This window comes from Gymnodraco acuticeps, unplaced genomic scaffold (genome assembly GCF_902827175.1).
Source record: "Gymnodraco acuticeps unplaced genomic scaffold, fGymAcu1.1, whole genome shotgun sequence".
Classification (NCBI taxonomy): domain Eukaryota; kingdom Metazoa; phylum Chordata; class Actinopteri; order Perciformes; family Bathydraconidae; genus Gymnodraco; species Gymnodraco acuticeps.
The window spans coordinates 155,790-183,333 of NW_022989899.1; the positions used below are offsets into that span (position 1 = coordinate 155,790).

Sequence of the window (27,544 nt, forward strand, 5' to 3'; positions counted from 1 at the left end):
TATTGTCATCTGTGAGTTTGATGCTTTGACATAACAGCTATATACACACAAAACGACAGTAGTTTAAAGGCTGAGTGTTCATGTGTTGTGTTTGAGTGCTGTCACATTCCCTTCCTTGTTAAAGCTAATAAATTGGCACTAACAGATGCAGGAGCTGCCGTCAATTGCTCCTGGCTTGTTAGCATGTCAGTCTGCGTGGCTAATGTAGCATAAAGCCCAGCAGTTGTGTTCTCATTAATCAATAGTGCTTTTCTCTTGATAGTTAAGAGTGCATTTATGACTAGAACAGTCCACAGCTTAGCAGTAAGTATAGAGTGTGTCAGCATTGATCAATGTTATCAACAGGTTGGACCCTGAATGTGATGCCTGGGGTCAAACTATGACAGATACAAGGGCTCAAGCCTTTATGGGGCCCAAAGTCAAATGTGTTGAGGGCCCCACTGCTAGAGGCCTGGCCATTTGTATTCAATGCGCATCATTCATTGTATTTCAAGGTGTTCCATTCTGCATCAAATGCTTTTGTTGAAAGTAGGAGGGGCACCAAAGGGAGTAGAAGAAGAAGATTAACGAGTAGCAAACTTATTAAGCTTATGAGGGATAGGTTGGCAGTACTCATGTACGTTTGTAATCAGGAAGACTTCACATGCCTGATGGAATTGATCAGTTCCGATATTGTCTTCAGCCTTCCCATTTATTTCAGCAACAAACTAAAGTTCTTACCGTGATCAACTCTGGAAATACGATTCCCGCTATATTTCTGATCTAGAAACCATTTGAAATCCACAAACCAAGCGACGGTACTACTGATATGTCAAATGTTTCACATTTTATGGCAAATATGGTTCACTTCTTTTTGTGTTTTTGGTTTATCTTTAGATGGAAGTATATTTTACTAATTATTTAGGGGCTCTGATATAAAATGATAATAACAGTTATAACTTGTATCAATCAGAAGGATTTCACTCCTCTAGAATTGTGAAATCACGTTGGGTTAAATTGCATTCTGTTTATCTTGTACACCTTATGGCAAACAAGTAACCCAGACATCAGACACTTGTTCCCTGGAGAATCCCATCAGTGTTCTGGTTCTGCCCTGGGATCTCCTTTTTTGTTTGATGTGTCAGAAATAACAGAAAAGTTGTCCTGTTGTTCAGATGCTTGAACCACTACAACTTCTGAAATGTGATGAAGAGTAGCTATACTTGAAACTCTTTCAGAATGCCTGATCTCCTGATATTTAACTCAGACAGCCTGGCAGGAAACTAATTGTGGCCGTTTGGCACGATCTCCTTCTATGACTCATTACCCAAAACTAAAGACCATAAGCAAGGGTTGGAATTTAGATTGGCCATAACAGCAATACAGGTGATGCAGCAACAATTCCATCTCACCTTCAACCCCAAAAGCCACTTAAACCTTTTTACAAAGAACTGTGACTCACCCCCGACTCAAATTCTGAAATCAGCTGTTTTCATGAATCATACAGACATACTGTCACAGTACTGTATGTGTGTGTAAATGTGTTTATTAGTGTTGATTATCCCACCATTCCTAAAGTGCTGCGAGGCTCTGTAGAAAATTGTGAAAACCAAGCGCCCCCAGGAGGACTTTGGTTAGCGACTGCATTAAGCCATAAAAGTGCAAATAGAAACATATTAAACAATTCAAAATAAAGCTGGGCCATGTCCACTAACAGCCACTAAGGGACATCTGTGTATTACTTCTTTCTCGACACAGAGCACTTTTCTATGCCATTATGTTACCGGTGATAGAAAAAAGGATGAAACACATCGCAGGTGTATCCGTGTGTACAGTACAGGTGTCTGGAGAGGCCAAAATGGGCCACCTTTTAAATGAAGACATCTCTTTGTGTCTCGGCCAGTCCAAACCTGGACTTGGTTCCAAAGTGTTCATCGAGCATGCACATTTAATGGAGCTTTGACTCTTTCATGTGAGTTTTTCCAGTAGCATTGCTACAGGCACTAAATATAAAACCCAAGATTGAGCGGCACGAGCACATCCATTCATCATTTTACCGTGGAATAGCCTCAACTTTTAAGTGCGAGGGCAAATGCATCGAAGACCTGATGCAGAAATGAAACTGATATCTATATTCTCTACTAACATGTAATGGTATTTCCCTTCTCCTGAATGGTTTCTTCCAACAGAATAATCTCTCCCTTCATCTAACCTCTCTCCCTTTTTTAAAGCCCTCTTTTTAGTTCAAGCAGTGAGGTAGACCTGTCACCACCTAACAGCCAGTCAGGGCCAACACCACATGATGTTGTGATCTTCGGAATACTACATATTCACTTTGAATAATATCTCAAAATTGCATTGGTATCTCCTTCTGTGTCTTTCTCTCCCTTCTCTCATTACATGTAATTAGAAGGAACCATCGTGTCCGACACCCACAACTAATTACCATGTCACTTTGCTCATTTGGCTTACTGGCACCTCAGTGTGTGTGTGTGAGTGTGTGTGTTTTTTTTAATTGTTTCCTCTTCTGTTTTCTGTCTCAGGTCTGATAACTACAACTTCAAGGAAACTGGACCGTGAACAACAAACAGAACATGTTTTAGAGGTGAGCAAATTGTGACGTGATGTGAGTCTGTGCACGCACTACATTCAACAACATCCAGTGGATATCTTATTGATAGTCTATGCGGATACTGGATATTCAATAGAACACTTTTTTTGTTTCTGACCAGTATGGGCTCAGAACAGTCTCATAATACACACATGCACACAGAAGGATTCACACTTATATTTCATGATCAACAAAAGGATCCACACTTGTGTTTTTCAATGCACACACAAATGTGTTCCGTTTCATATACATGTAAATAAAATACAGAAAAAGGTTTTACATATGTATTTCTGATCCTCACATATTTGTTTTTTGTTTTGTTGGAACTGCTACCCCCGCGACCCGACCACGGATAAGCGGGAGAAGATGGATGGACATATTTGTTTTCCGTTTAAAACCTCTGAACCTGCAAACACAAACCGCTTTCTGTGCACGGATCGCTGTGCATTCGTGTGTGGGGTTTTTGAGACTCCCCTGACGGTCAGCCGATTCGTAGCCTACTTGTAATTTTTTCTATCTATAGCCAATCAGATGTCTCCTTCATTCTAAGCCAATCACATGAGCGCGCCCCCACGAGGGTATGATTTATTGCGTTCATGACACTTCATATACGCATTTTGCGCTGTCCAGAGCTGGGTTTCCGCTAGGATTTTTCCTTGTCGGTCAAATGTCCGAACAGAATTTATTTTACCGGACAAATTTGAAACTTACTGGTCATGTTTCAATAATAAGAATAAGAATTGTGTAGCAGAGTTTCCGTTAGCAGGTAATTACCGGACTATGACCGGATATGGCTAATAACACGGGAGTAACGGATCCTCTCTTTTCCTTTCTCCCTCCCCCTCTCTCCTGACAGCCCGTCAGTTTCTCATGCAGCTCGCTAAACAGAGGGCGTGGCTTCAGGTGATCAGAGCTGCGTGTCTCTGTCAGACTCAGCAGCTGATCTGATCTCTCTCTCGCGTCCGGTTATACTTAACTCGCGTTTATGTCCATATCGATCAGATCCAGCTCTCCTCATCGGCCTTTATAGAGAGCACCGATCAAACTATTAAGAGTGAATATCGGCCGATAATGACCGGCGGGGCTCCCCCCGTTGACAGTTCACTGGCTTCGTGTGCACTGATCGATTAGGCTAAGCTAACCTGTAGCTGCTCCCTCCACACTCACAACAACTTCATACAGACATAAATAAAGCAGCTGTATTCGCCATACAGGAAACACACATTTAAAACGGTTTTGCCTGCCGTTGTTGTGTACACAAGCATTCATCAATGGTTCGGAAAGTGGCGCTGTACCTTAATAATATAAAGGCTTGTATTTGCGTGCATTTCCTGTTCGGAAAGTGGCGCTGTACTGAGAGTGGAGGGTGTCCTGAGATTAGCGCCTGCAGGCTCCATGGAGCTGTCAGCTCCGGACAGCGCAAAATGCGTACATGAAGCGCTACATCATGAACGCAATAAATCTACCCTCGTGGGGGCGCGCTCATGTGATTGGCTTAGAATGGAGAAGACATCTGATTGGCTATAGATAGAAAAAATTACAAGTACGAATCGGCTGACCATCAGGGGAGTCTCAAAAAACCCACACACGAATGCACAGCGATCCGTGCACAGAAAGTGGGTTGTGTTTGCAGGTTCAGAGGTTTTAAACGGAAAACAAATATGTGAGTAGCCTATCAAAAATACATTCTGTATTTGGAATTTATTTAGGCTACATGTATATGAAACGGAACACATTTGTATGTGCATTGACAAACACAAGTGTGGATCCGGAAATACAAGTGTGAATCCTTCTGTGTGCATGAGTGTATTATGAGAATGTTCTGAGGGAGCCCATAGGCATAGATAGACCATAGGTGTAGTGCTGCCGGAGCGGAGGGCACAGAAAGATCACTCCGGGAAAAATGTTTTTGCTAAAGTTCACTGTCCACACGCCTATTGTTAACATCGCAACCAGGGCAGCACGGCTGTGCCCAGAGTAAAACAATTGTTAAACCTTTTCAGCTGGAAAAAGGCTATTAAGATAAGATTAGATAGGACTTTATTTATCCCGAAGGAAATTGTTGTGCCAGAGTTACAAAAATACAATAAACACAGCAGCATAATAATAAAACTGTACACTAACAGTGCAGTGAAAATAGCAATTAAATAACTACAAGAAACATACACGGTCACTCAATTAATGTCAAATACTGTGCAGTGGCGAGCAGTATTTAGTATAGCAAAAAAAAGCAGTGGCAGATACGTAATGTATATACGTATTATGCCTCCAATTGACGGAATATGAAGCAATAACCAAGCATCTGATGTGTTTCCGAGTGGTTATAATGAAGCAGCTTGATGTCATTTTAAGCAGATCTGCACGCTGGCATGGCACATCTCAGAGGCTGCACGTTTATCATTCTTTCTCCCTCCCATGCTGCAGGGATTTCATGACATGGCGCTTGTTATTCTGGAAAGCAGCTGTGGGCAGCCAGTCCTCTAAGAAAACAAATACATTCGGTCAATGATCAATGCAAACTGGTTTACTGATTGTCCTGCTGTGTCCATTCTGGCTGGAGAGTATTAAGTGACAGTGGTTACATTACTTTCCAAATCACAGAAACAAATAGCCCTACGCCCCTGGTACTGACCACCATATATCCTATATGATGTCACGTATTGAAAGATGGCATCAAATTGCGGTCGGACCTGCAGTCATCTTGACCTATTCTTTGATTCGGCAGTTACAGATTTGACCACATTTGTGCTCTCATAAGGATGCTTATGTTCAGACACTATTCAACATCTGATATTTTGTACATGTAAGTTCATTTATGCATGCATGACCTTTAACATTTCCCAAGAGTCTTAAAGGGCCCATGTCATGCTTTTCCGGTTATTACCCGTCCCCTTGTGTGTTATGAAAGTTTTTCTGCATGTAAACGGTCTGCAGAGTCACAAACCCTCAAAGTACACCCTGTAGCGAGTAAAACTCTAACACAGAGAAGACCTGTCTATGCTGCCCCAGAACGCCTCGTTGGACATTTCTCTTTTTCCATTGTTTTATTCCTGGGTACTGTGACGTGCCCATACCCAAATGGACCCATTCCGTGGAGCCGTTACGTTACACACACACACACACACACACACACACACACACACACACACACACACAATCTTTTCTCAGCTGCAACTCCGCCGATTTCTCTTCCCTGAGACGGTGGGACGCGGCGAGGCTGTGGGTGTGTGCTCGGGCTCGGTTTTGCTGTGTCTCGCAGACGGCCACTGGGCTCACAGGTAGGGGGGGGGGGGGGGGTCAGGAGCTCCAACAAGCCGTTTAGGACAGAGAGTGAATACACATACTATACAGAGATGCTGTATGAGAACACCAATGTGAGTTTGGAAAATTGCACAATATAAATATATTCTAGTAGACCTCAACAATGGAATTATGATCAGTAGAAATGGCCATGACATGGGACCTTTAAAGTCACAAGGAGTCAGAGCTAACAACAAACAGCCCCCCCCCTCAACCCCCAATCCTGAGGCTGCCACACACACACACACACACACACACACACACACACACACACACACACACACACACACACACACACACACACACACACACACACACACACACACACACACACACACACACACACACACACACACACACACACACACACACACACACACACACACACACACACACACACACACACACACACACACACACACACACACACACACACACACACACACACACACACACACACACACACACACACACACACACACACACACACACACACACACACACACAGTGCCCTCTGCTCTTCGCTGTCCTCAGTGAGGTTTGCATTAGCTCGGTAATAGAGTCGGTGTGAAAGCGGTGTGCGTGCGGTGGTCTCTGTTAGACAATAATGGGAACCTGTCTCCACTCTGCTCTAGCGTGATTAGAGATAAATTGTGACACTGGCTTTCACATGACTCATAGAATCCAGTGTGTGTGTAGACTGTGTGCTTGTGTTGTGCATGCTGTTTGTGTATCTGTGTTTGTTGGCTGTGAGCAAACTGGGGACAAGCGACAAAAACATGGTACATTGCGCTTTCGTTTTCGCCTGGTTCGTGTTCACATTGACGAACAAAAAGGATTTAAGCGGGCAAAAACCTGAGATTATTTTAAGCTAACCTGACAGCTGTGGTTTGGAAGCACTAAGCACTTATCGTCATAGCGTCTTTTTCTGGCAGAAAGAAAGCTCAACATTCATACAGCAACATCCAGGGATCTGGCATTGTATACCTATTTGGGCTACTTGAAATTAGTTTGACGTAATTTTTTCTCCATGAACACTACGGAAAATGTCTGACTGTTGCTATGAGTTATAGTAGAAATCTTATGATCGGAAGGTCAGGGGTTCGATTCCCATTCCCTGAAGTCAATATGTCGATGTATCCTTGGGCAAGAGGCTTTACTATCAGTTGCTCCCGATGGAATGGCAGTGTGTGAACATTAGTCTCCCTGAGCAGGTGACACCTTGTATGGCAGCCTCTGCCTCTGCATGAATGTGTGTGAATGGGCGTATATGCTGACTTGTAAATGTAAAAGCGGTCTGAGAGGTCGTACAGCACTATATAAATGCAGTCCATTTACAAATTGCTCTCACACTTTGTATGAAGGAGCTTGTCACAGCTCAGTCTGACAGCCGGTCGATGATCTTGTACGGAGATAAAAGCTCAACACTCATCGGCAGCAAAATCCAGTGACCGGCGGCCAATTATGAAGGTAGATATGGTGCAAAATGCGAGAGCTTGTAAAACCTGATGTGAGCACTTGCAGAAAATAAATCTGAGCTTGTGTGCATACATGTACACTTGAATAAAATATCCACGTAACTGTGAACCAAATCTGAAGTCACAGAAGGAAAAAATGTTTTTGTAGCTTGTAGAAAAAAATGAACTTAGTGATGAAATGTTCACTTGCAGAATTGTTTTTTTTTTTTTAAATATATTTTCCATTACAACTGCAACTTGGTTATTACAACCTCTCAAATCAGTCATTACAACTTGACGAATCTGCTCTGTGGCAGTAATTCGACGAATCTGCGGCCTTGACTTTTGCTACACTTCTTGCGATGAATGTGTAGCAAAAGTAATTTTCACCTGTAGATGTGGGGGAGGGAGGGGGGTTGGAGCGAAGGGGCGGAGCTATCAGAACGACGAGATGCAAGCTCGGGTCAGTCACACACCTATTGTTGCCCATTTCACACGCAGCTCCCGTTTTAGCTCCGTGCTTCGCTCACAACAACAACAATGGGGGACTGCGTCGGGTCGATGATCGTGTTACTTTTAATCATACGAAGCCAGATTCAATTAAATAACTAGGCTACTTCTCCAACCTTATACTTTTCTCCAGAGTGCCGTGGTTTGTGGTCTGGTTGCCGTGGTACAACAAATAGCGTGTGCGTTCCATTTCCTTCTCGTCCATCGAAAACATGTTTCGTGCGGCACTGGAGCTATCAGCCATAAGAGGGGTTAGCGATAAGAAACAATAACAATGTGCCTACATAACTGTCAGTTGCAGCCCTAGCATTAGTATTGGTTATAGTAACAGCTACAACATTAAAATACTTCTAGGCAGATTGAGGAGGATAATGAGAGAATGAACAGAGGGGCAGAAACATCCATCTGAATAATAATAATAACTTTATTTGTATCGCACCTTTCATACAGGGGATTGCAGTTCAAAGTGCTTTACATCAGTAAGAAATAAGATATACAATCAGTGTAAAATAAGCAGCAAGAGCAAAGCATAAAGTGGGATAAAATAATGCAGATATATATATATATAGTAATCCCAACAGGCCACCTTGTTTATGGTTTGATTCAGTTTTACATTACATTTATTTGATAACTTCAGTTAACTTTGAAGATTCCGAACACTACAAAATATAATCAAGACATATTTTATCATGTATTAGCCTATAGTAGAAAGTAGAAATAGTTTGAGTAGTTTTTAGTAGAAATATCCCTTACAATAAAGGCAGTATAGTATGCCCGTGTGTCATCTCCAATAAATGGCTTCAACCATCCTTTAAACTCAGGGTTTGATTCCCACTCCTTTCTGTACTTTTGTGAATACAGTTTAGACTGTGACATGATGACCTACGTGGATGTTTAGCTTGTCACAGAGAGGCACACACACAGTGGACGAGGTGATTAAGTGACTGAAGCTGTCTCGACGCGGGAGAGTGTGGCTGTCTCCTCTCTGCTCTGACTGCAGCTGAGCTGCTGCGGGAGGCAACTGTGAGTCGGCACGCCTGTGAGTACTATGGGAGGGCTGAGGGGCCCACGGCAGCTCGTTAACTGCAGAACAATACGTGAGTCTCCAAACACCAGAAAAGTCCCTAATAACACCATTACAAGTCGTTAGATCAGTCGTTAGTCACTTTTGACAAAAATAAGTAGCCGGAGGGTTTGGAAAGCCGCCAAATTTAACGACAAAGTCGCCAAGTTGGCAACACTGGTCTGTGTCTGGTCTGTGTGTGACTTCTTAAATTGTTTGTTTACGTCCCTCACTTCCGTTTCGCTTCTGATTCGCTAGCTGAACAGCCAATCAGAGTGATTGCTTGGTCCGACTGCCTGACCCGATGCATGGCCGATCATCGGGTCAGGCAGCCCAAATAAGGCGTGTCACGGCAGACGGTGCGGGACACACCAACCTGACTACGGCGCCGCGAATGCCCGACAGCCTCTGACGGCCTCTGACTCCCAAAATTGGGTTGGTGTGTCAGGGCCTTTACAGCGGCATGTACCGACTGCTGCAATGCTGCTCGTCCACTGGAGTTTATTAACTCACAGCAGCAACAGGCTGTTAAGTATTCACTGTCTGACTGTCACACAAGCAGCTGATCAATATCCCCAATTCCCAGAGGTGGGGACTCGAGTCACATGACTTGACTCGAGTCATACTTGACTTGAGACTTGCTTGACTAACATTGATAAAAGACTTGACTTGACTTTGACTTGGTATTCATGACTTGAGACTTGACTTAAGCTTGAGATAGATGACTTGAAAGGACTTGACTGTTTAAAATTAAATATTTGCGTGATTATAGCGCCATGCGCGCAAACCTGGCAATCCACTAGAAGGCAGGAGTCTCAGTTAACATGGCAGCCGCTAGCGTTACTCCACAAATAGTCAAATTTGGATTCAAGGATTATGTTGTCGATGACGCTAATAAGAAGAGAACAGCGGTATGCAGGGTCTGCAGCATAAAGATCAGTGACAGGACCACCACAGCATCCAACTTCATTCGTCACTACAAAAAAACCCACAGAGAAAGGTGCGTGCATGCAGTGGTGTAGTGGGCGTTGGACGCGGGGGTACGCCGTACCCCCACTTATTTGGAGCACAATCTGTTTTTTAATAGTCTAATAAATATAAAATCATTGCCAGTGTTATCAGTTGCAAGTGTGTATTTGTTGTAATAATGACAAAAACATAATACATTTCACAGTAATTATAATACAAAATAAAAACGATTTCCTTAAAGAATTATGATTCATCATCACCCCGCGGCGAGCTGGGGGTGGCGAGCCAGCTCACTGCCCGCCGATTTTGCGGTAGCTCTTTCCCTCAAGAATGCTAACGAAAAAGCTCTATAATGGCAGGCAAACATTTTTTACTTGACTTCTTTTCTAAAAAGAATATAATTCACAAGAAGAAAGAGGCTAGCAGCACCGAAGCTACAAGTGAAGTTGCTACTAGTATAGGCCTACATCACCAGAAGAGCCGCCTAAAGACGTGGATAATGCTATCACTAACGTCAACGTTAGCTGCGCTAGCAACGTTCCGCTGGCTAGCTCAAGCTCACCTTTCCCAGAGGTATGGACGGAGGAGATGTGGCGGAGGAAACAAGAGGCTACCAGTGGATACACTGCAAAGCTGGAAAACTGGGCTGCAAAGTTTGTTCATCCATTTCGGATTTATCAGTCTTCAAAACGCAAGGTGTGTGTGTGTGTGTGTGAGAAAAGCAGCGCTGTCTGCTTATTTGCAATGTAGGCTAGGCCTAATCAGAATAATTTCAAGTCCAGATCATCGTCTGCTTAGTTGCAATACTGTAGTTTATGCAATTTAGGCCTATAAATTGTTTATGTAATTTATATGCCAGTGTGTCCATGATGTTGAGTCTGTGTGTGTGTTGAGCGCAGCGCCGTCTACTTTTTGCAGTACAGCAACTATTCTTTCACACACACATACAGGTATTGGGCCGAGCGCGACACCGTACTTCCGGTCTGCGCCGTTTTGCGCAAGGTGCATGCAGCCGTACACCGTCTAGGTGTTGCTAAGCTTCCTGTACTGACTATCATAGTCTATTGCCTTAATCAATATCTAGTCAACTCTAAAATACCACATATATGCAATGGCATGATAATATTATTGTGACAAGTGGGGTATTCACCTGGTGTTTCCAGAAATTAGACGTAGATGCAGCCAAAATCGACGAAGGCCACTGTCGTTTTTCCATACATCTGCAGGCAGTCTGTAACAACCCACACAGCTCTAGTTTACGCTGGTAACGACCTAAAGCACACCCCTCAAGTCCAGAGATGTAATCCGAAGACATGCAGCGATTTCTTCGGTCGTTAATTCAGAAAAAAAACCTACTGCGCTCTGCCTGGCTAGTTAGCTAGCTGTTTATATTTGCACTTCCAGGATATTAGCACCTCCAGGAAAATGGCGCATTTATATATATTTATATGGCGCGTGTTGCATTGTGGGTAGCTCGTGACGTCACTGTGTGTGAAAGAATAGGACTAAGCATGCCGGTAGTTTCTTTGGGCCTGTCTGCCCGTGTTGTGAGTGCACTTCGCACGTGCGCACTTGTGTGGCATTGTTTGGGATTACCTAATTAAAATAGCGTCCCCCCAGTAAAAAAATCCCCACTACACCACTGCGTGCATGTGTTGTGTTAGCTAGAAAGCTAACGTTAAATTTAAGCTACGTTAGACTTGGTTTCAAATCGATTAAGCATTGCAAAGAGAGGACAAAACGGTACATGAACACTACAGGGTTCGTACGGTCATTGAAAACCTGGAAAAGTCATGGAAATTCAAAATGCAAATTCCAGGCCCTGGAAAAGTTATGGAAAACAATATTTTTCCCAAAGTTTTGGAAAAGTCATGGAAATGTAACTAAAGTTGCGTCAAATATAATTTACATTTTTATCTAATCGCCGAAATAATCTGCGGTCGCGAGCTGTTATGTGCCATCATAACGCGCATGGTGTTATTTTTTAATATATGAAGCGCGAGCTGTGTGCTCGAGTCTTCCTGCCTGTCGGCTGAACTCTGCTGCTCCGGGATGAGGGTCAGCTACATTATCTACAGACTGCACCGCTGGTGAACAGCTGTTAGAACGGGCCGTTCAGGTGTTCAGAGCAGAGCGGCAGAGCGTGATGTGAACTGAAACGTTTTTCTGTTGTAATATTATTTAAGGAATCGTTGAGCTAGCTAGCATACATTGTCACTATCTGCTAACGTTAGCTTTAGCCTTCGATTTTTTCATAGGCTATAAACAGAGGTGGTATAAGTATAGATATTGTGCTAGAGTAAAAGTAGAAGTACTCGGATCTTGTACTTAATAAAAGTATAGTACTCAGATCTTGTACTTGAGTAAAAGTAGAAGTACTCGGATCTTGTACTTGAGTAAAAGTAGAAGTACCAGAGTGTAGGAATACTCTATCACAGTAAAAGTCCTGCATTCAAAATGTTCCTCAAGTGAAAGTAGAAAAGTATTCTCATGAAAATATAGTGAAAGTAGCGACAGTAAAAGTAGTCATTGTGCAGATTGGTCCATTTCAGAATAATATATATGATATGTTTTATAACGATTGATCATGAAAGTGTTCTCAAAGATGGTAAAGGTGCAGCTAGTTTGAATGACTTTGTATACTGCAGCTTGTGAATTTACTCCAGGTGGAACTAAAGTCTGATTTAACACTTGATTATATTTCACACCATTCATCCACATCTGTGAAGTAACTAAAGGTATTAAATACATGGAGTGGAGTAGAAGTACACCATGTACCTCTGAATTGTAGTGGAGAAGAAGAACAAAGTAGCAAAACATTGAAATACTTAAATAAAGTACAAGTATCTCAAAATTGTACCCCCGTATAGTACTTGTTGAGTTTATGAACTTAGTTACTTTACACCACTGGCTATAAAGATAAAAAGACTAAGCCTTGCACAGAGGCATGAAAATACATTTTCAAAATGCTCAACAGTGCTGCCAAAATTATAAACTGACTGCTACACAATTAAAATAAATGCTTTTATATATTTCTATTAAATGTGACTCTTTAGTGTTTCTGTTATTATTACCTGCTGCTTTAGTTGTTCTGACTGCTAAAATCCTGTTATTCCTCATTTTAAAGCCGATATTCCGTGGGTCGGGGGGGGAGGCTCGGGTCCTTGTCACCTTTTTCATACCTGCTGAGTTTGCATCCCTGACTACAGTTGCTTCAGCGTGTAGAAGCTAGTAAGCCTACTACTTGATTTGTTTTAGATAGGCACAACATGTTTCATATGCAGACCTTATTTTCCTGTTCCATGTTCAAATAAACCATTTTCAGTGGTCATTTTTTTTTGGTCATGGAAAATTAGGTAAAGGTCATTGAAAATCATTGGTGAAAAAGTGTATGAACCCTGACACTAGAACCGCCAAGGGATTCATTTTGACTAACCCTGATACTGACGGGCTGTCAGGAGAGGGAGAGAGAGAGAGGAAAAGAGATGCCTCGTTTATTTCCCCTGTGTTATTATTATCAGAAGTTACTGTAAACTTTTGAATAATGTAGTTCATCTACTTTTAGTAGATTGTTTAAATGTTTTAATGACGTTGTTTTTGTTTGTAGAAGTGCATCATTCCTTGATTTATTGTGTAAATTAATCTTTTTGATCTGTTATGATGATAAACTGAAGCAATTTCAAGGAAATTATGAAGAGGAACAAATTCAATGATTTGAAATGATATGTAGGTGCTGACGCTAGGGCTGTGCAATTAATCGTATTTTAATCGCGATTACGATTATGGCTTGCGACGATTATGAAAACAGCATAATTGACAAAATACGATTATTTAGCTGGGTGCACTTCGCCCCTCCCTAAAAGCCCACTCGGCCACGTGGGAGTGACATGTGTTGTGAGTGTTCAGATGTCAGAACAAGAGCAGCAACTCGTTAAAAAGAACGGTACAACTATTTCCACTATTTGGAAGTACTTTGGCTTTCACGAGTCCGACGTGGAGCAAAACAAAGTACAGTGCAGGATTTGTTACCAGGTTGTGTTGGCACCACACGCTAACACAACCAATCTCTTTAATCATCTGAAATACAACCACAAAGTGCAATACGACCGGGCAATAATACAACAAAAAGCAGACCAAAAAGCAGATGCCGCTCGACTTCATCCACCACATCATCACAGTCATCGATTCAGGACGCATTGTACAGAGCAACGGCCTACGCGACGAGCTCGCAGAGACACAGAGATATTACAGGTGCCATTACATTTCACATCGCTAAAGATATGTGCCCAGTTAGCACTGTTATGGCCCCTACACACGGCGGCGTGCGTTACCGCTTGGCGGTGGGCGTGTCTGAAGCTTGGGGATTTTTTACGAACAACGCGACCAACAACCAATCACATGAATGTCCCGCCCCGGACATACAAAGCAAAGCATTCATGCTACATCCATGCTGGCTAAATATACTGTCTATGCTTGCTAGCTGTCCATTCAAACGAAGTACACTGGATATAAACTCCCCAAACAGGCGAACACCTACCAGTTTCACCCACTGTCTCTGCCACCTCCCCCCATGCCTGGCTCCTCTGGTTTGTATCCCTGTATGTAAAGAGGGACTGGTCATATAGTACCGCCACGATCATTTTCTCCTCCATTTTTTGACATGGGAAATAACTGCGGTCTGGCTCTCCCAACATACACACGCTTTGATTGGCTAGCGCTTGTAATGTCAGATTTGCATACGCGGGATTTGATTGGCTGACGCCTCCGTCGAGGCGGCAAAAGTAGAACATTGCTCTACTTTTGCAGCGAGCACCGCGAGAGAAGCTACGCTTTGCTCCCACAATGCAGTTCGGCGAATCGTGACGTCACCCCATTCAAAGTGAATGGACAGAAGCGTTGAAGCGGCAACGCACGCCGCCGTGTGTAGGCTCCGTTTGTGTCAACACGTTGGACAAGCGTTACGCGATGCCGTCTCGGTATTATTTCATTCGGTATTATTTGACAAATGCCGTGGGGAAGTTGAGAGAGATGTGGCTTCAGCTGACTACTTTGCCACCACAACGGACCTATGGTCTAGCCCAGGGGTGCCCAACCAGTCGATCGCGAGATGTGTATAAAAACAAAACAACAAAATTCTGTTTTATCGTTAATGTCCTGTAACATAATCTTCCTGTGCCAGAATAATGCACTTGAACGCATCAAAGCTTTGTGATTGGCCGGCGTCACCGCTGTGTCGGGGCGTGGCTGAGGGTCTTCAGTACAGGTGGCAATATTGTCACCTACCTGCGCTCATCTCTGAAACCAGACCATGTAAACAGGCTGGTGTTTCTTGCAAAAAATCTTTAAGAGATGACATGAGCAGCCCTACCAGCATTTGCCATGGTGGCCTAAACATTTTTATTTGGTCTTAAATTGTAGTTCAACATTTATTTCCTGTTACTTCTGGACCATGACGGTGGGCCAGCCTTCAACGTTTAACTGAGTGGAATATGTTGAATATGTTTTACCAAAATGTTGGCTATATGTTAAGGAGTTTTCAGTAGGTTGTGACAGTGCACTGCAACATGTTTGATTTCATTTATTTTGGTCTAATTTATTTTTATTTATCATATTAATATATGTTTAGTATGGTTTTGGAAGTGTGCTCCAACATATTTGTTGATGTTGTTTATTGGTAAAATATTATTTGTTTTAAAGTTCAATAAACGGTCAATGAATAATCGTCAAAATAATCGTGATATCAATTATTGACCCAAATAATCGTGATTATGATTTTTGCCATAATCGCACAGCCCTAGCTGACGCTGTTGGCGGTTCTAGTGTTAACAGACATTTAAATTAAATATGTGTAATGGCAAAAGCCATATATGATTTTCTTACCTGGAATTCTGCCTTTTTGAACAGACTTTTTGAGTCCTCGCTATATTGTCTGCAGTTCTAGGGTTAATATGAATCTAATATGATTGTCATCGGTCTAAATTAGATTTCAAATGATTAACTGTGTATGTAATGAAGATCATAGTGTGGGTTGAATCCATTTTCATAACCACTGTCTTTTAACTGATTTAAATGCGGAAACTGGGCTTATTCATCAGAATGTTGTATGACTTGACTTGACATCTGATAGCTGCTATAATACAAAACCAAACGTCTGCCTGCTCTCCACAATGATCAATAACAGCGAACGGATGGTCAAAGTAAGGTACAAATAAACAGAATCACACGAAGCCTGGTTAGTGTTGCCTGACTTTATAAAGTGTGTTTTTTTACAAGTGTGTGGTTGCGTTCTAATCACTTTGCTCAGCGCTTCTGCTTGTTTCAACTTTTATTTGCCATACTTTCCATAAACTGTTAGCTCAGGTTAATCTCGCCCCTCTCCGACGTAAGCATGACGTATGTATGCGGTTCTTGCCTCTAGACCGACACTTTTTTCGAGCTTGGTAAGAACCGGTTTTCGGGGAAAAGAGCCGGCTCCGCTGCGGCGTGAACAGGAACGGTGAACGGTGCCTATCAGGCCTATCAGGCTGCAGATTCGTCGATTTATACTGCCACAGAGCAGATTCGTGAAGTTGTAATGACTGATTTGAGAGGTTGTAATAACCAAGTTGCAGTTGTAATGGAAAATATATTTAAAAAATATCTGCAAGTGAACATTTCATCACTAAGTTCATTTTTTTTTCAAGTGCTCACATCAGGTTTTACACGCTCTCGCATTTTGCACCATATCTATCTTCATACCAATCTGCTTCCACAGACAAGTTTCTCGGGCTATGTTATGATGTTTCCCTCTGAAACATAAAGACATATATTTTGTACAATTTCTACAGTGACACCACCTACGCATCAATCTCCCCATTGGAAACAAATGTAAAAACTTGCTAACGCTCAGATAAAGATGCTTTGTGGAAACAGGCTCTGAGAGATGCTTGAGGCACTTTGTTAGGTCCTGCGGTCCTGCCTTGAGTCTTGTCATGCTGCTTCCCTGATGGCTTCCACAGGATTGTAGCTGACATCCTCGTGGATTCATCTTCTTATTACAGACACATGCATTTCCTAACATTCGGTCTATATGCTGTAAAATGTATTATCTCTTCGATTTACACACGGCATCTATTGCACGTCTGTCCGTCCTGGGAGAGGGATCCCTCCTCTGTTGCTCTCCCTGAGGTTTCTCCCATGTTCCCCTTAAACTGTGGGGTTTCTCTGGAATTTTTTCTTGTACGATGTGAGGGTCTAAGGACAGAGGGTGTCGTTTTTCTCATACTGATATTCTGAACAATCTGTGCTGTTGTATTTGCTGTAAAGTGTCTCTACTGTAGGCTATTTGTATTATATGTACAGCACTTTGGCTCGACCAAAAATCGTTTATAAATGTGCTATATAAATAAAACTTGATTTGATTTGATTTAGGACTGGTTATGTCAGGAAGCTGAGCCAGAGTCGGGTTGATTACGGCAATACTGCGTCATTGTCTTTTTCAGTCATTTAAATATATTTTCTAACCCATTGCAGCCGCTGATTCTTTTGTATTGCCAGAAGCTTATTTTGATACGATATGCAGCAGTCTTAGCAAGAACTTGCAAACATTGTTTTTCTTTTACCACTTAATTTTCTTTTTGGCACTGTCACAACTGTTGGAGTTCTCAGAGGCTGAGCGTGAAGCTGTGTAATGAAACATTGATTCGGCTCTTTCGGCTGAAACTGGGTTACAATAACGAATGGATGTAATGCCTGTTTTGTCTTGACTCCAGTCTAGTGCCTTGACATCAATTATCTGTGTTGTTTTCATTTTATCCTTTGATTAATAAATTGAAAACTGATTTTGGCTCTGGTTTTTCACGGTCTCTGAAGATGCTATATTAAGGAGCTGACACACAACATACATGTTGTCGAGTGAAGGGCATCACTTGTTTTTTTAATACATAAAAGGTAGACACATTAATGTACACACACACACACACTACCATAGTACTAAGAGCTTTTAAAGAATAACATGTATATATCTTACTCTATCTTCCTCCTCCTTTCTCCCATTTCCTATGATTATGTTTTCTCCGCCTGCTTTTCCTTCTATAGTCAGTAATCTTGTAAGCCAGGTTGGGGATAACTCTTTCTTCACAATCACTGCAGTTCCTCATGTCTGGCATTTTCTAAAATGACAGATGGTATTCGTAAATGAAGCCAGCCATGAGCACAGGGGAAATGAACTGCTGCTGTGTCGTGAATCAGTGACAAGCTGCAAAGTGATTGCACTTCTAGCTAAATTAATATAAATTTAGGACACAGACGAAAAGCGTGCTTTGTAGCTTTCATTGGCTAGCTCCGCCTCTCAGTGATTACCTTCTTTATCATTTCAGAAGAACAAAAGCAGAAGTAGCTTTCTAAAGAAAGGAAGACATATTTATACATTTTCATCCTACTTGTCAGAAACGGACAGACAACAGAAGCAAATAGAGTGTGATTAGATTATATTGTATTAGATTGCACTTTATTGTCCTTGCACAAGTACTGGGGAAATGAAATGCAGTTATCATCTCAGCGGAAGTGCAGAAAAAGCAGTAAAATGTAGTGACTTTAACTTTTTGACCAACTAATGTCGCAAAATCTCTGAGAACCACACAGTTGTGGGCCTTCAAATAAGCAAAACACTTGAAGTGCTAATGTTATTCATGTATTCATTTTCATCACATGAATTAAATATGATTTAAAATGAGCCAGTTGACTGATGGAATGTATTAAAGTGCATGTACTCAAGGACTGTACTTAAGTACATTTTTGAGGGACTTTACGTCACAAGTATTTTCAATGTATTCTACTTTAAACTTCCCCTTTGCAACATTTTGCATCAATATTGTTTTTTGTTGTTTTTTTTTACTGCATTTAACCCTGTAAAGCCCAAATATAGAAAAACATTTGAATTAATTTTTTGACCTTTCAGATGTTGTTGTAGGGAGCCTCTGGAGCAGAAATGAAAGAGTTTTCATATTTTTTACGTTTTGGTAAGTTTTTAGGGAAATGTGGCCTTAGGTGGGAGCAGAATTCCTGTATTTCTACTCACATTGTCTGAATACATATATTGAACAACTAGGGTTAATTTGCAGGATTGATTGCTTACTTAGCCCCATATCAGTATAGCATGAATAATAATCACACAGTCATATTTGTTATGAATAGTCATTTATTAAATAGTAATGCAATGGTAGTCCAAAAAACAGTTCCTATCGTTGAAAAAGCACAGACGGACGTCACACTTGGTGCATTGTGTGTTTGTGTACCCTTTACTGCAGTGTCTGGAGCGTCCTCTCTTTGTCTTCACTGGAAAATGTGCGTACATCCAGTGGAGGTTGTGATCTCTGGATGGACTCCCATCACCTGAGGATGGTCTCTTCTGAGCATTCAACGGGCTCCTTGATGTCACTGTTGCTGCTGGGCTCCCCTTGCCTGAAGATGGTCGTCCTCTCTTGGGTGTTTTCAGAGGAGTTGTGTTCACCTGATTAGAACAGAATCAATTTAGATACATGTCAAAAATACATTAGGAAACAAGTAAAAAATATTACATACGGCAAATAGCAGAAATGCATTCTTACCAGGATGAGAGAGATCTGCCTGAAACTGTCTCCTGTTCAGGATCTCCTGCTTTGCCATCTTTAGAGCTCTGCAGTCCCGCTTGTAGAGGAGCCAGGCGTTGATCACAGCAAGGAGGATGGTGTGCCAGAAGATGTACACGTACCAGCGTCGGGACTTCATGGGGAAATTGTATTTGGCCGTAAACGAGTCCAACAAATCCACACCTCCCATGTACTTGTTTTAAGTACCCACAATGGAAGGCCTCTCAACTTCTACATAGGTTTTGTTGGCTTTGTCCCAGCGTTGAATGTTCTGCACAGGGTCTGGTCCAGCAAAGGATGAAACAAGTGTGGCCGCTCTGCTGTCATACCATTTGACAGCACAGATGTTGTGGTTGGCCTCCACTCGGATGTCAAAGCTTCCTCTCCCTTTTTTCTTCAAGCTCTTCTCCTCTTGAAGGTTACAGTTGGGTAAGCGCACCTACCTGGCTGTTCCCACATAATGAATCCCACAATCAAGGAGCTTTACTACCAATGGGACACAGGTGAAGTAGTTGTCTGCGTAGATCTTGTAGTTCTGACCTTCTGGAAGTGTGGAGGCAAGCTTCATCACAACATCACCTGACAATCCAAGTTCAGACTAGGGATGCTCTGATCGATCGGCCATCGATCTCTATCGGCTGATATTCACTCTCTGCCGATCGATCGGGGATCCCTATAAAGGCCGATCAGGAGAGCCGATCACATGACGTAAAATACATGACACTTTTCTCTGTGCACGAAAAACAAGCTCGCCAAAATGGCTTCACCAGTCTGGCAGTATTTTAAGGTGTCTGAAAAAATGACAATAAAATAGCAGTATGCAACGTGTGTGAGGCAGAAATCCTGCCTCTTGTTTGTGGAAGCGCCAGTAAATGAGCCCCATTAACTGAGTTTTAAATATCACTTTAAATGGAAGATCCCCATAGCCCCCACCCACTCGATCGGATCGGCGATCAGCCCCAAAATTGGCAATCGGAGCATCCCTACTCGTATCCCATTGACACTGCCTTGGTACACATCAAAGTCACAGATCATTCCAGAGATTCCAGTTCTCACCCACACTTTGAACCCCCATGGGTGTGGCTTTCCTCGCATGTATTGCTTGATGCTACTAAATTTCCCCTTGAAAGGAATCACCATCTCCTCCACAGAGTTGTGTTCTTCTGGTACCACCTGCAGGCATTTCTCTCTGAATGTATCAAGCCAGTGTCTGAGTTTCCAGAGTTTGTCTTTCTTTTCCATCTCTGACACTGTCAAGTTGTTTACAAAATGTAATGATGTCAACAGATATTGGAATCTGTTGCGTGCCATCACATCAGAAACAGGGGAATACCTTGTGTCTGTCTCCCAATACATACGGACTCCAGACATTTGTACTAGGCCCATCTTCAGGTACATGCCAATCAGTTTCTCAATTTCCTTTGTATTTGTGTTGATGGATGTTCCATTCTTTTGAAAGCTGTACTCATTTGTGTTGGTTACCAAAGCCCGAATCATGTCTTTTGACACAAACTTCTGGAAGTACTCCAGTGGTGTGTGGAGGGAAATGACATCCTCTGTGGTATCTGGACCAGAAAAGTCAATATTGGGACTGATGAAATATGTTTTCAGCCAGTCACGGGGCTTGGTGGGTTTATGTTGTTGGAAAAAAAACACTGACACATAATTATAAGTTATCAAACAGCAGGATACAAAATAATGAAAATGATCTCCACTATGACCAGCTGTTATATAGACACATTAAAGCAATAATCAATAATTATAATCCAGTCGTTTAATATATAGCATTTTGAAATGGGCCATTACCCACAACAGGCAACTTGAGTAAGATTGAATGCAGTACTTTTACTTGTAACAAAGTATTATTGCTACTTTTACTCAAGTATAAGATATTCCACCTCTGTCCGTTGAACAATTGATTATTCATTGATTATTATTTACCAATACGCTAAGGTATTTGAGCAAAGGACGGGTGGCGCAGTGGTCTGTGCGTTTGATCATCAGATCAAGGGGGCTGAAAAGCTCTAGCACGGAGCTTGAACCAGAGTTGCGTTGGTGTGAATGAGGTATAAGTCCTCTGTTGGTTTAGTCTTTCAGAGGCCTTGGGTGCCTCCTCTTTCACGTCTTCATATCCCTGAATTGAAACACATGTTCTGCGTGTGTATTTGTATTGAATCTGTCACTTCCCCTGCAGGTGTTGGTGTCAGACGGGGGTCCAGGAGCCAGGCAGAGCACAGTGTGGGTGATGGTTCAGGTTCTGGATGAAAACGACAACAAGCCCACGTTTCCAGAGAAGGTCTACCAGGTGAAACTCCCAGAGAGAGAGCGCAGAAAGAAGGGCGAGGCCATCTATCGGGTGTTCGCCTACGACCGCGACGACGGGCCCAACAGCGACCTCTCCTACAGCATCGTGGACGGAAACGAGGACGGGAAGTTCTTCATCGACCCCAAGACTGCAGTGGTGTCTTCACGCAAGGCCTTCACTGCCGGGAGCTACGACATCCTGACTGTACGACAACCTTTAGCAGTTATTAGGAAAATGTCAGCTACATTACGAACAAAAGTTTGACTTAATATCTAAGTATCGATATTGTGGTTATGATCTCATTTCACCTAAGCAGACATTTCCAGAACTAGAATCATTAGAATCAAAATACTTGAGTTATCCCAGTGGAAATGGGTTTTTGTTAAATGAACTCAAGAAGTGAAAAAAAAGATAGGCATTAGATAGACAAGATAGACATTAATATAAAATGTCCAAAGAAATATCAAATAAAATAGAAATATAATAAATATAAACTCAAGAAGTTAAAATAAGGGGGTGCAAATAGAGGTTAAATAAAATAGACATTAATATAAAAGTAAAATGTCAAATAAAAGATAAAATATATTAGATTCAAAATATTTACATATAAGAAGTTAAATACATTTAATTCTTAGAAATGTTGATGCTTCTTTATTTGTTGTTTCAATAAATGCTTCAATCTCTCATTCCTGCTATCCAGGTCAAAGTGACAGATAACGGGCGTCCTCAGAGATCCTCCACGGCTCGCCTGCACATCGAGTGGATCCGTCGACCCCCCCCCTCCACGCTCCCCTTGCTCTTCGATGAGCAGTTCTACAATTTCACCATCATGGAGAATGACAAGGTGTCAGAGATTGTGGGCGTGGTCTCCCTGCAGCAGAGCTCCGCCCTCGTGTGGTTTGACATCACAGGTAAACACCCCCCTGTAGGTGAGGGCGATCCTCTATCAGCCGGTGGAGAGCTGTGTGTAGTGTGAGGTAGGGCATGGTGTGTGTTGGTGTGTGTTTGAGGTGCTGCTCAGATACTGTGGCCTTGCTGCATGATCTGTTATGCTCTGCCCATCCCAGTCGCCACGGTGGCAGCTTCTCCAGTTGTCCGGTCATGATATGGATTGAAATCGCGACTGATCAAAAAGATCTTCATGTCGTCCTGAATCTATTTTGAAGGGATGTTCCCTTTAAGGGATTTCATCTTATTTATAAGTATATTACTCTATGACTCATTTAGTTCCTTTCATAATGTCTCTGCTTAGAGAACCCATGGGCTCTCGATACATTCAGACACATTTTAAAGCCACTGTGACATTCTCCTTTAAATGGGGAAATGCCCAACATGGCGCACTTAAATCCTTTGAATCCGTCAAAGTTCACTTTCACCCACTTGAAAAGGCTTAACAAGATTATGTCATGCCCAGTGCGCTAAGCTCAATTCTTTACGCATTATGTATGTTGACGATTCTGGGGTTGTAAAAGTGATTAAAGAATTCTAATAATCAGTACTTTTGATTATAATTCCATTAGTTTCTTTATATGTCAATATGTACACAGAGTTCCCCAGCCTTGATGCATGCACTGAGGGCTCTCTGGGCCCACATTATCAGTTAGGACTGCAGTCCCCACAATGCACCATCCGTTTTCCCTTTTGTTGTCACTGAGCAGTGACATGGGTGTGTATCCAGCTGGAGATACCTTCTGGCTCGTGCTTCAGGCTCTCCATTGCTTTATCTTTTCTCTCCTCCTCAAGATGTCTCTGTCCGTCCCTCTCTCCTTCCCACTCCTTCACTTTAACTAGTATTAATGAGGCCATTCACAACAGGAGAGAGACTGCATCATTCCAATGTGTGTGCAAAAGCAACAATGCAATATGCAAAGTGACATTGTAAGTATTAATATGGAACAAATATGTATGTATACATTTGTAGTCATGCATAATAAATACATTCAATTAAATCATTCATATTCATGAATTGAATGTGAATGTAAGGCTTATGCACACTTATATAAGTGCAGTTTTAAGGCGCGTTGAAGAACAAGAGTATATGCATAATAGATGCATTGATCAAAAAAGTCTGATATTTTCATCATGATCCTGTGTCTCAGTCATGTGTTGCATGTGTTATGTACAGGCTCAAAGAAAAATCTATATATTACATTAATACAACAAATAGTTCAACGTATAATATGTAATATTTCCGCTTAGAACTATATCTGTTGTTGAGTTGTGTTATAACTTTCATACCAATGTTTCCCTACATTTTTCAAAGCTAGAGTAATGTGAAATATTTTTTATCAAATGTAACGGTGTGCTTCTTCGGGCCCCCGATGAATCAAGCTATCAGTAAAACAAGCTAACGTTAGCCTTTAGTTCGTAGCCACTCAGTCCCGGGGAAACACTGCAAACAGACCAAAACATGTTGATTGCGATATATAAAGGGTGTTTACTAAAGGTCACTCTGTCTTAAGAGAAAAAGAAAGAACATTTCATGTCCATAACATTTTTTATTAAAAGGTGGGGTAGGTAAGTTTGAGAAACCGGCTCGAGATACACTTGTTGTTATATTCCATGGAATGCTCTTAACATCCGATAGCAATGAATATCTCAAGTGCTTTGACAACAAATCCATAAAAAAATGTCATCTCTGGAAGCCGTAGTACTGTAAAAAGCACGACCAATCATCTGAGCCGGCCCGGCTAAAGTAACTGGATGGCCTAACCTGCCTGTCAGCCTTCCATCTGTGCACAAACTTATCTCGTGCCCTCATTGGTCATGTGCGCGTTCGTGTGTGTTGGAGGAAGTCTGAAGGAAGGGGCAGATTTTTTTCGGCTGTGTATTTTCAAATTCTAGCGCACTCGAGCTGGTTTCTCCGAAATTACCTACCCTACATTTAAGACTTCGTTCCTCAAAAATGTGCATAAGTGAAGTTAAACCCATCAGAAAAAAATATATTTTTTAATTGGCTAAAAGGACAAATGTCCCTAATAAGACATTAACCGTGTTGTTTTCCGTAGAATTCATCATAGCATTAAATAGATAGAGGTTCACCTCTTTAAATCTTTCTCTGTCCTGTCTCCTCATCTCCTCCTCTCCATCTCCTCCTCCTCCTCCTCCTGCTGTCCCTCTCCCTCGGGCCTCCCTGTCTCACCTTCTCTTTCCTCTTTCCTCTTTCTCCTCAATGCTTCATGCCTGGAAGGTCCCAGGTCTTTTCGTGAGATGTTCTATATTCTGCAGAGCGCTTGTGGCAGGAACTGTTCCTCAGAAGGTATCTCGTTTCCTATTTCCTCTTCCTGCTGTCCTCTTTTTTCACTTCCTGTCCTTGTTTTCCACCATATTTGTTCCTTTTCCTTGCCCTTTTTTTCCGGCGCCCATCACCTCCCGTGCTTCTCATTGATGCTGCTGACATATTGAGTAAACTGTGTGTGTGTGTGTGTGTGTGTGTGTGTGTGTGTGTGTGTGTGTGTGTGTGTGTGTGTGTGTGTGTGTGTGTGTGTGTGTGTGTGTGTGTGTGTGTGTGTGTGTGTGTGTGTGTGTGTGTGTGTGTGTGTGTGTGTGTGTGTGTGTGTGTGTGTGTGTGTGTGTGTGTGTGTGTGTTAGTCAGCAGCACTCATGTGAAAGCCAATGAGAATTTGCATGGAAAATCCTCTATGATGAAGCTCGGGTTAGTAGACAATACAGCAAGTAAATTCTTCCGTCGGAGTTGGCTAATCAAATGGCTAACCCCCCCCCCCCCCCCACACACACACAAACACAAACACACATACACAAGTAAACAAACTAGACACACACAAACCAGACACATACATGCAAACACTTCTTTCCACACTCCATATCGACCCAGACAGCCCACCGGAGAGCAGACACACATATGATGTGGGAGGTTGCAGTCAGTTTTGACTAGACTTTCCGCTGGTGAGGCATCACATTATTACATCACGTGTTAATATTATAACAGATAGCTTTTAGTCACACAGTTTTACAGGCTGTGGTCTGGCTGGGACTTCACTCACCCAGTCTGTTTTTTGAGTAAAGGAAATAGAGTGCTTTATTAGAATGTGTGGTGGGCTGCTCGCTATCACTCAACACCACATTTACATCTCCATCATTTAGCCACCTCATCAGATCTCCACCACATTGTGTGTGTGTGTGTGTGTGTGTGTGTGTGTGTGTGTGTGTGTGTGTGTGTGTGTGTGTGTGTGTGTGTGTGTGTGTGTGTGTGTGTGTGTGTGTGTGTGTGTGTGTGTGTGTGTGTGTGTGTGTGTGTGTGTGTGTGTGTGTGTGTGTGTGTGTGTGTGTGTGTGTGTGTGTGTGTGTGTGTGTGTGTGTGTGTGCGCGTGTGTGTGTGACATTAATGGACTACATTGAAGCCAAGGTTCATTGGTGGGCAGAACGGTTTGGTAAAAAGGTATCGCAACCTTTTTATCTGCTCCCATGGCAACAACCACCGGGGTTACCTGGGTGACAGCTCTGTCTAATGACCTGCTGTTAGCAGCACCTGTACACACACTCCTTATGGAATGAATGCATGCCTTCATGCAGCACTTTTTAAAGGCAGGTTCACAGGGGCACACTAGTCTCCCTCTCTCTGCTGACCCATTAGCTTAACAAATGGCTGCAATCCACTGTTGGGCAGCAGGTTTGGAACTGAAGAAGACAACACAGCCTCCAGCATCAAACACACAGCGCTTAAACACCATCGTCAGCAGAAACTCCCGTCCGTTTAATCCACACCAACTCTGAAATATGTGCCAAGATTGCACTCTGCTGACCCTAGTAAAAAGAAAAGTAAAAAATACTGGGAAGTGGAGTGAATAAAATGCAGAGGGGTGTGTTGGATGTTATAAGTGTAGCTCTTCTGTAAGACTGATAAACAACAAACTCTTCAAAAAGTTGGTGTTGTCCTCAGGATTGGCTAGAGAGAAAGAGGAAGCAATATTTTCTAAGCAGCGTATCTGAGAAAAAAACGTTATAGATGGAAAGAATAGATGTGCACATACACAGAGAAATACACACATTTAAAATGCAAAATACAAAGAGTGCATAATACAGACTACGAAATATAGCACATACACCCACACAGACCAACCATACCTTAAAACACAATTACTAATTATTCTGTTGAAATTACAGAAGCTCTGAAAGGCATAAAACCTTCTGCTGATCCAACTGATTTTCTGTCCTGAGTTTATTTGAGTGTTCTTTTGATGCAATACTGATTCTGGCCACAAGAGGCTGAAGATTCAAGATGCAAGGCTTTATTGTCATATGCAAAGATTCTACAGTGTATCAGAATCAGAAATCCTTTATTATTCCCACAGCGGGGACGTTTACAGTGCTACAGCAAAAGTTGAATAGCAGGTAAAAAAAAAGAGACATGAAATAATCAAAAAAATAAAGCACACATTAGTAATAAAATATAAATAAAGACAAAATAGTTCACAACCATGGCTCAAAGATGAGTAGCAGAAATTTAAGTAACCTGATTGTCATAGATAGAATTTAAGTATTGTGACCTTAAAGGGCTTGGGACATTTATAAAAATAAGTATTTTCTTCATTAAAGTGATTATAGCGCCGTACAATTGCAGATATATTGCAGATGTATACCTGTTATTGAGTAAAAGCATTTCATATTAAAGATGTCATCCATGTTTACAGTGTTAACAGGAGCTGCTAGTAACTGCTAGCTAATGTAGGTGCAAAAGTGTCTCACTGCATGGATGACAGGACAGCAGCAGGGTGGAGGTTA

General features: G+C 42.1%; 1 protein-coding gene across 1 annotated transcript in view; it reads left to right on the forward strand.

Moving 5' to 3' along the window:
- Nucleotides 1–27,544, forward strand: part of LOC117540013 (protocadherin Fat 3-like) — a 196,562-nt gene that overhangs the window by 105,103 nt on the left and 63,915 nt on the right. The window contains 4 exon segments of the mRNA XM_034206402.1: nucleotides 2,523–2,584; nucleotides 21,692–22,006; nucleotides 22,503–22,713; nucleotides 24,993–25,061. Coding sequence (XP_034062293.1) covers nucleotides 2,523–2,584; nucleotides 21,692–22,006; nucleotides 22,503–22,713; nucleotides 24,993–25,061 — 657 coding nt within the window.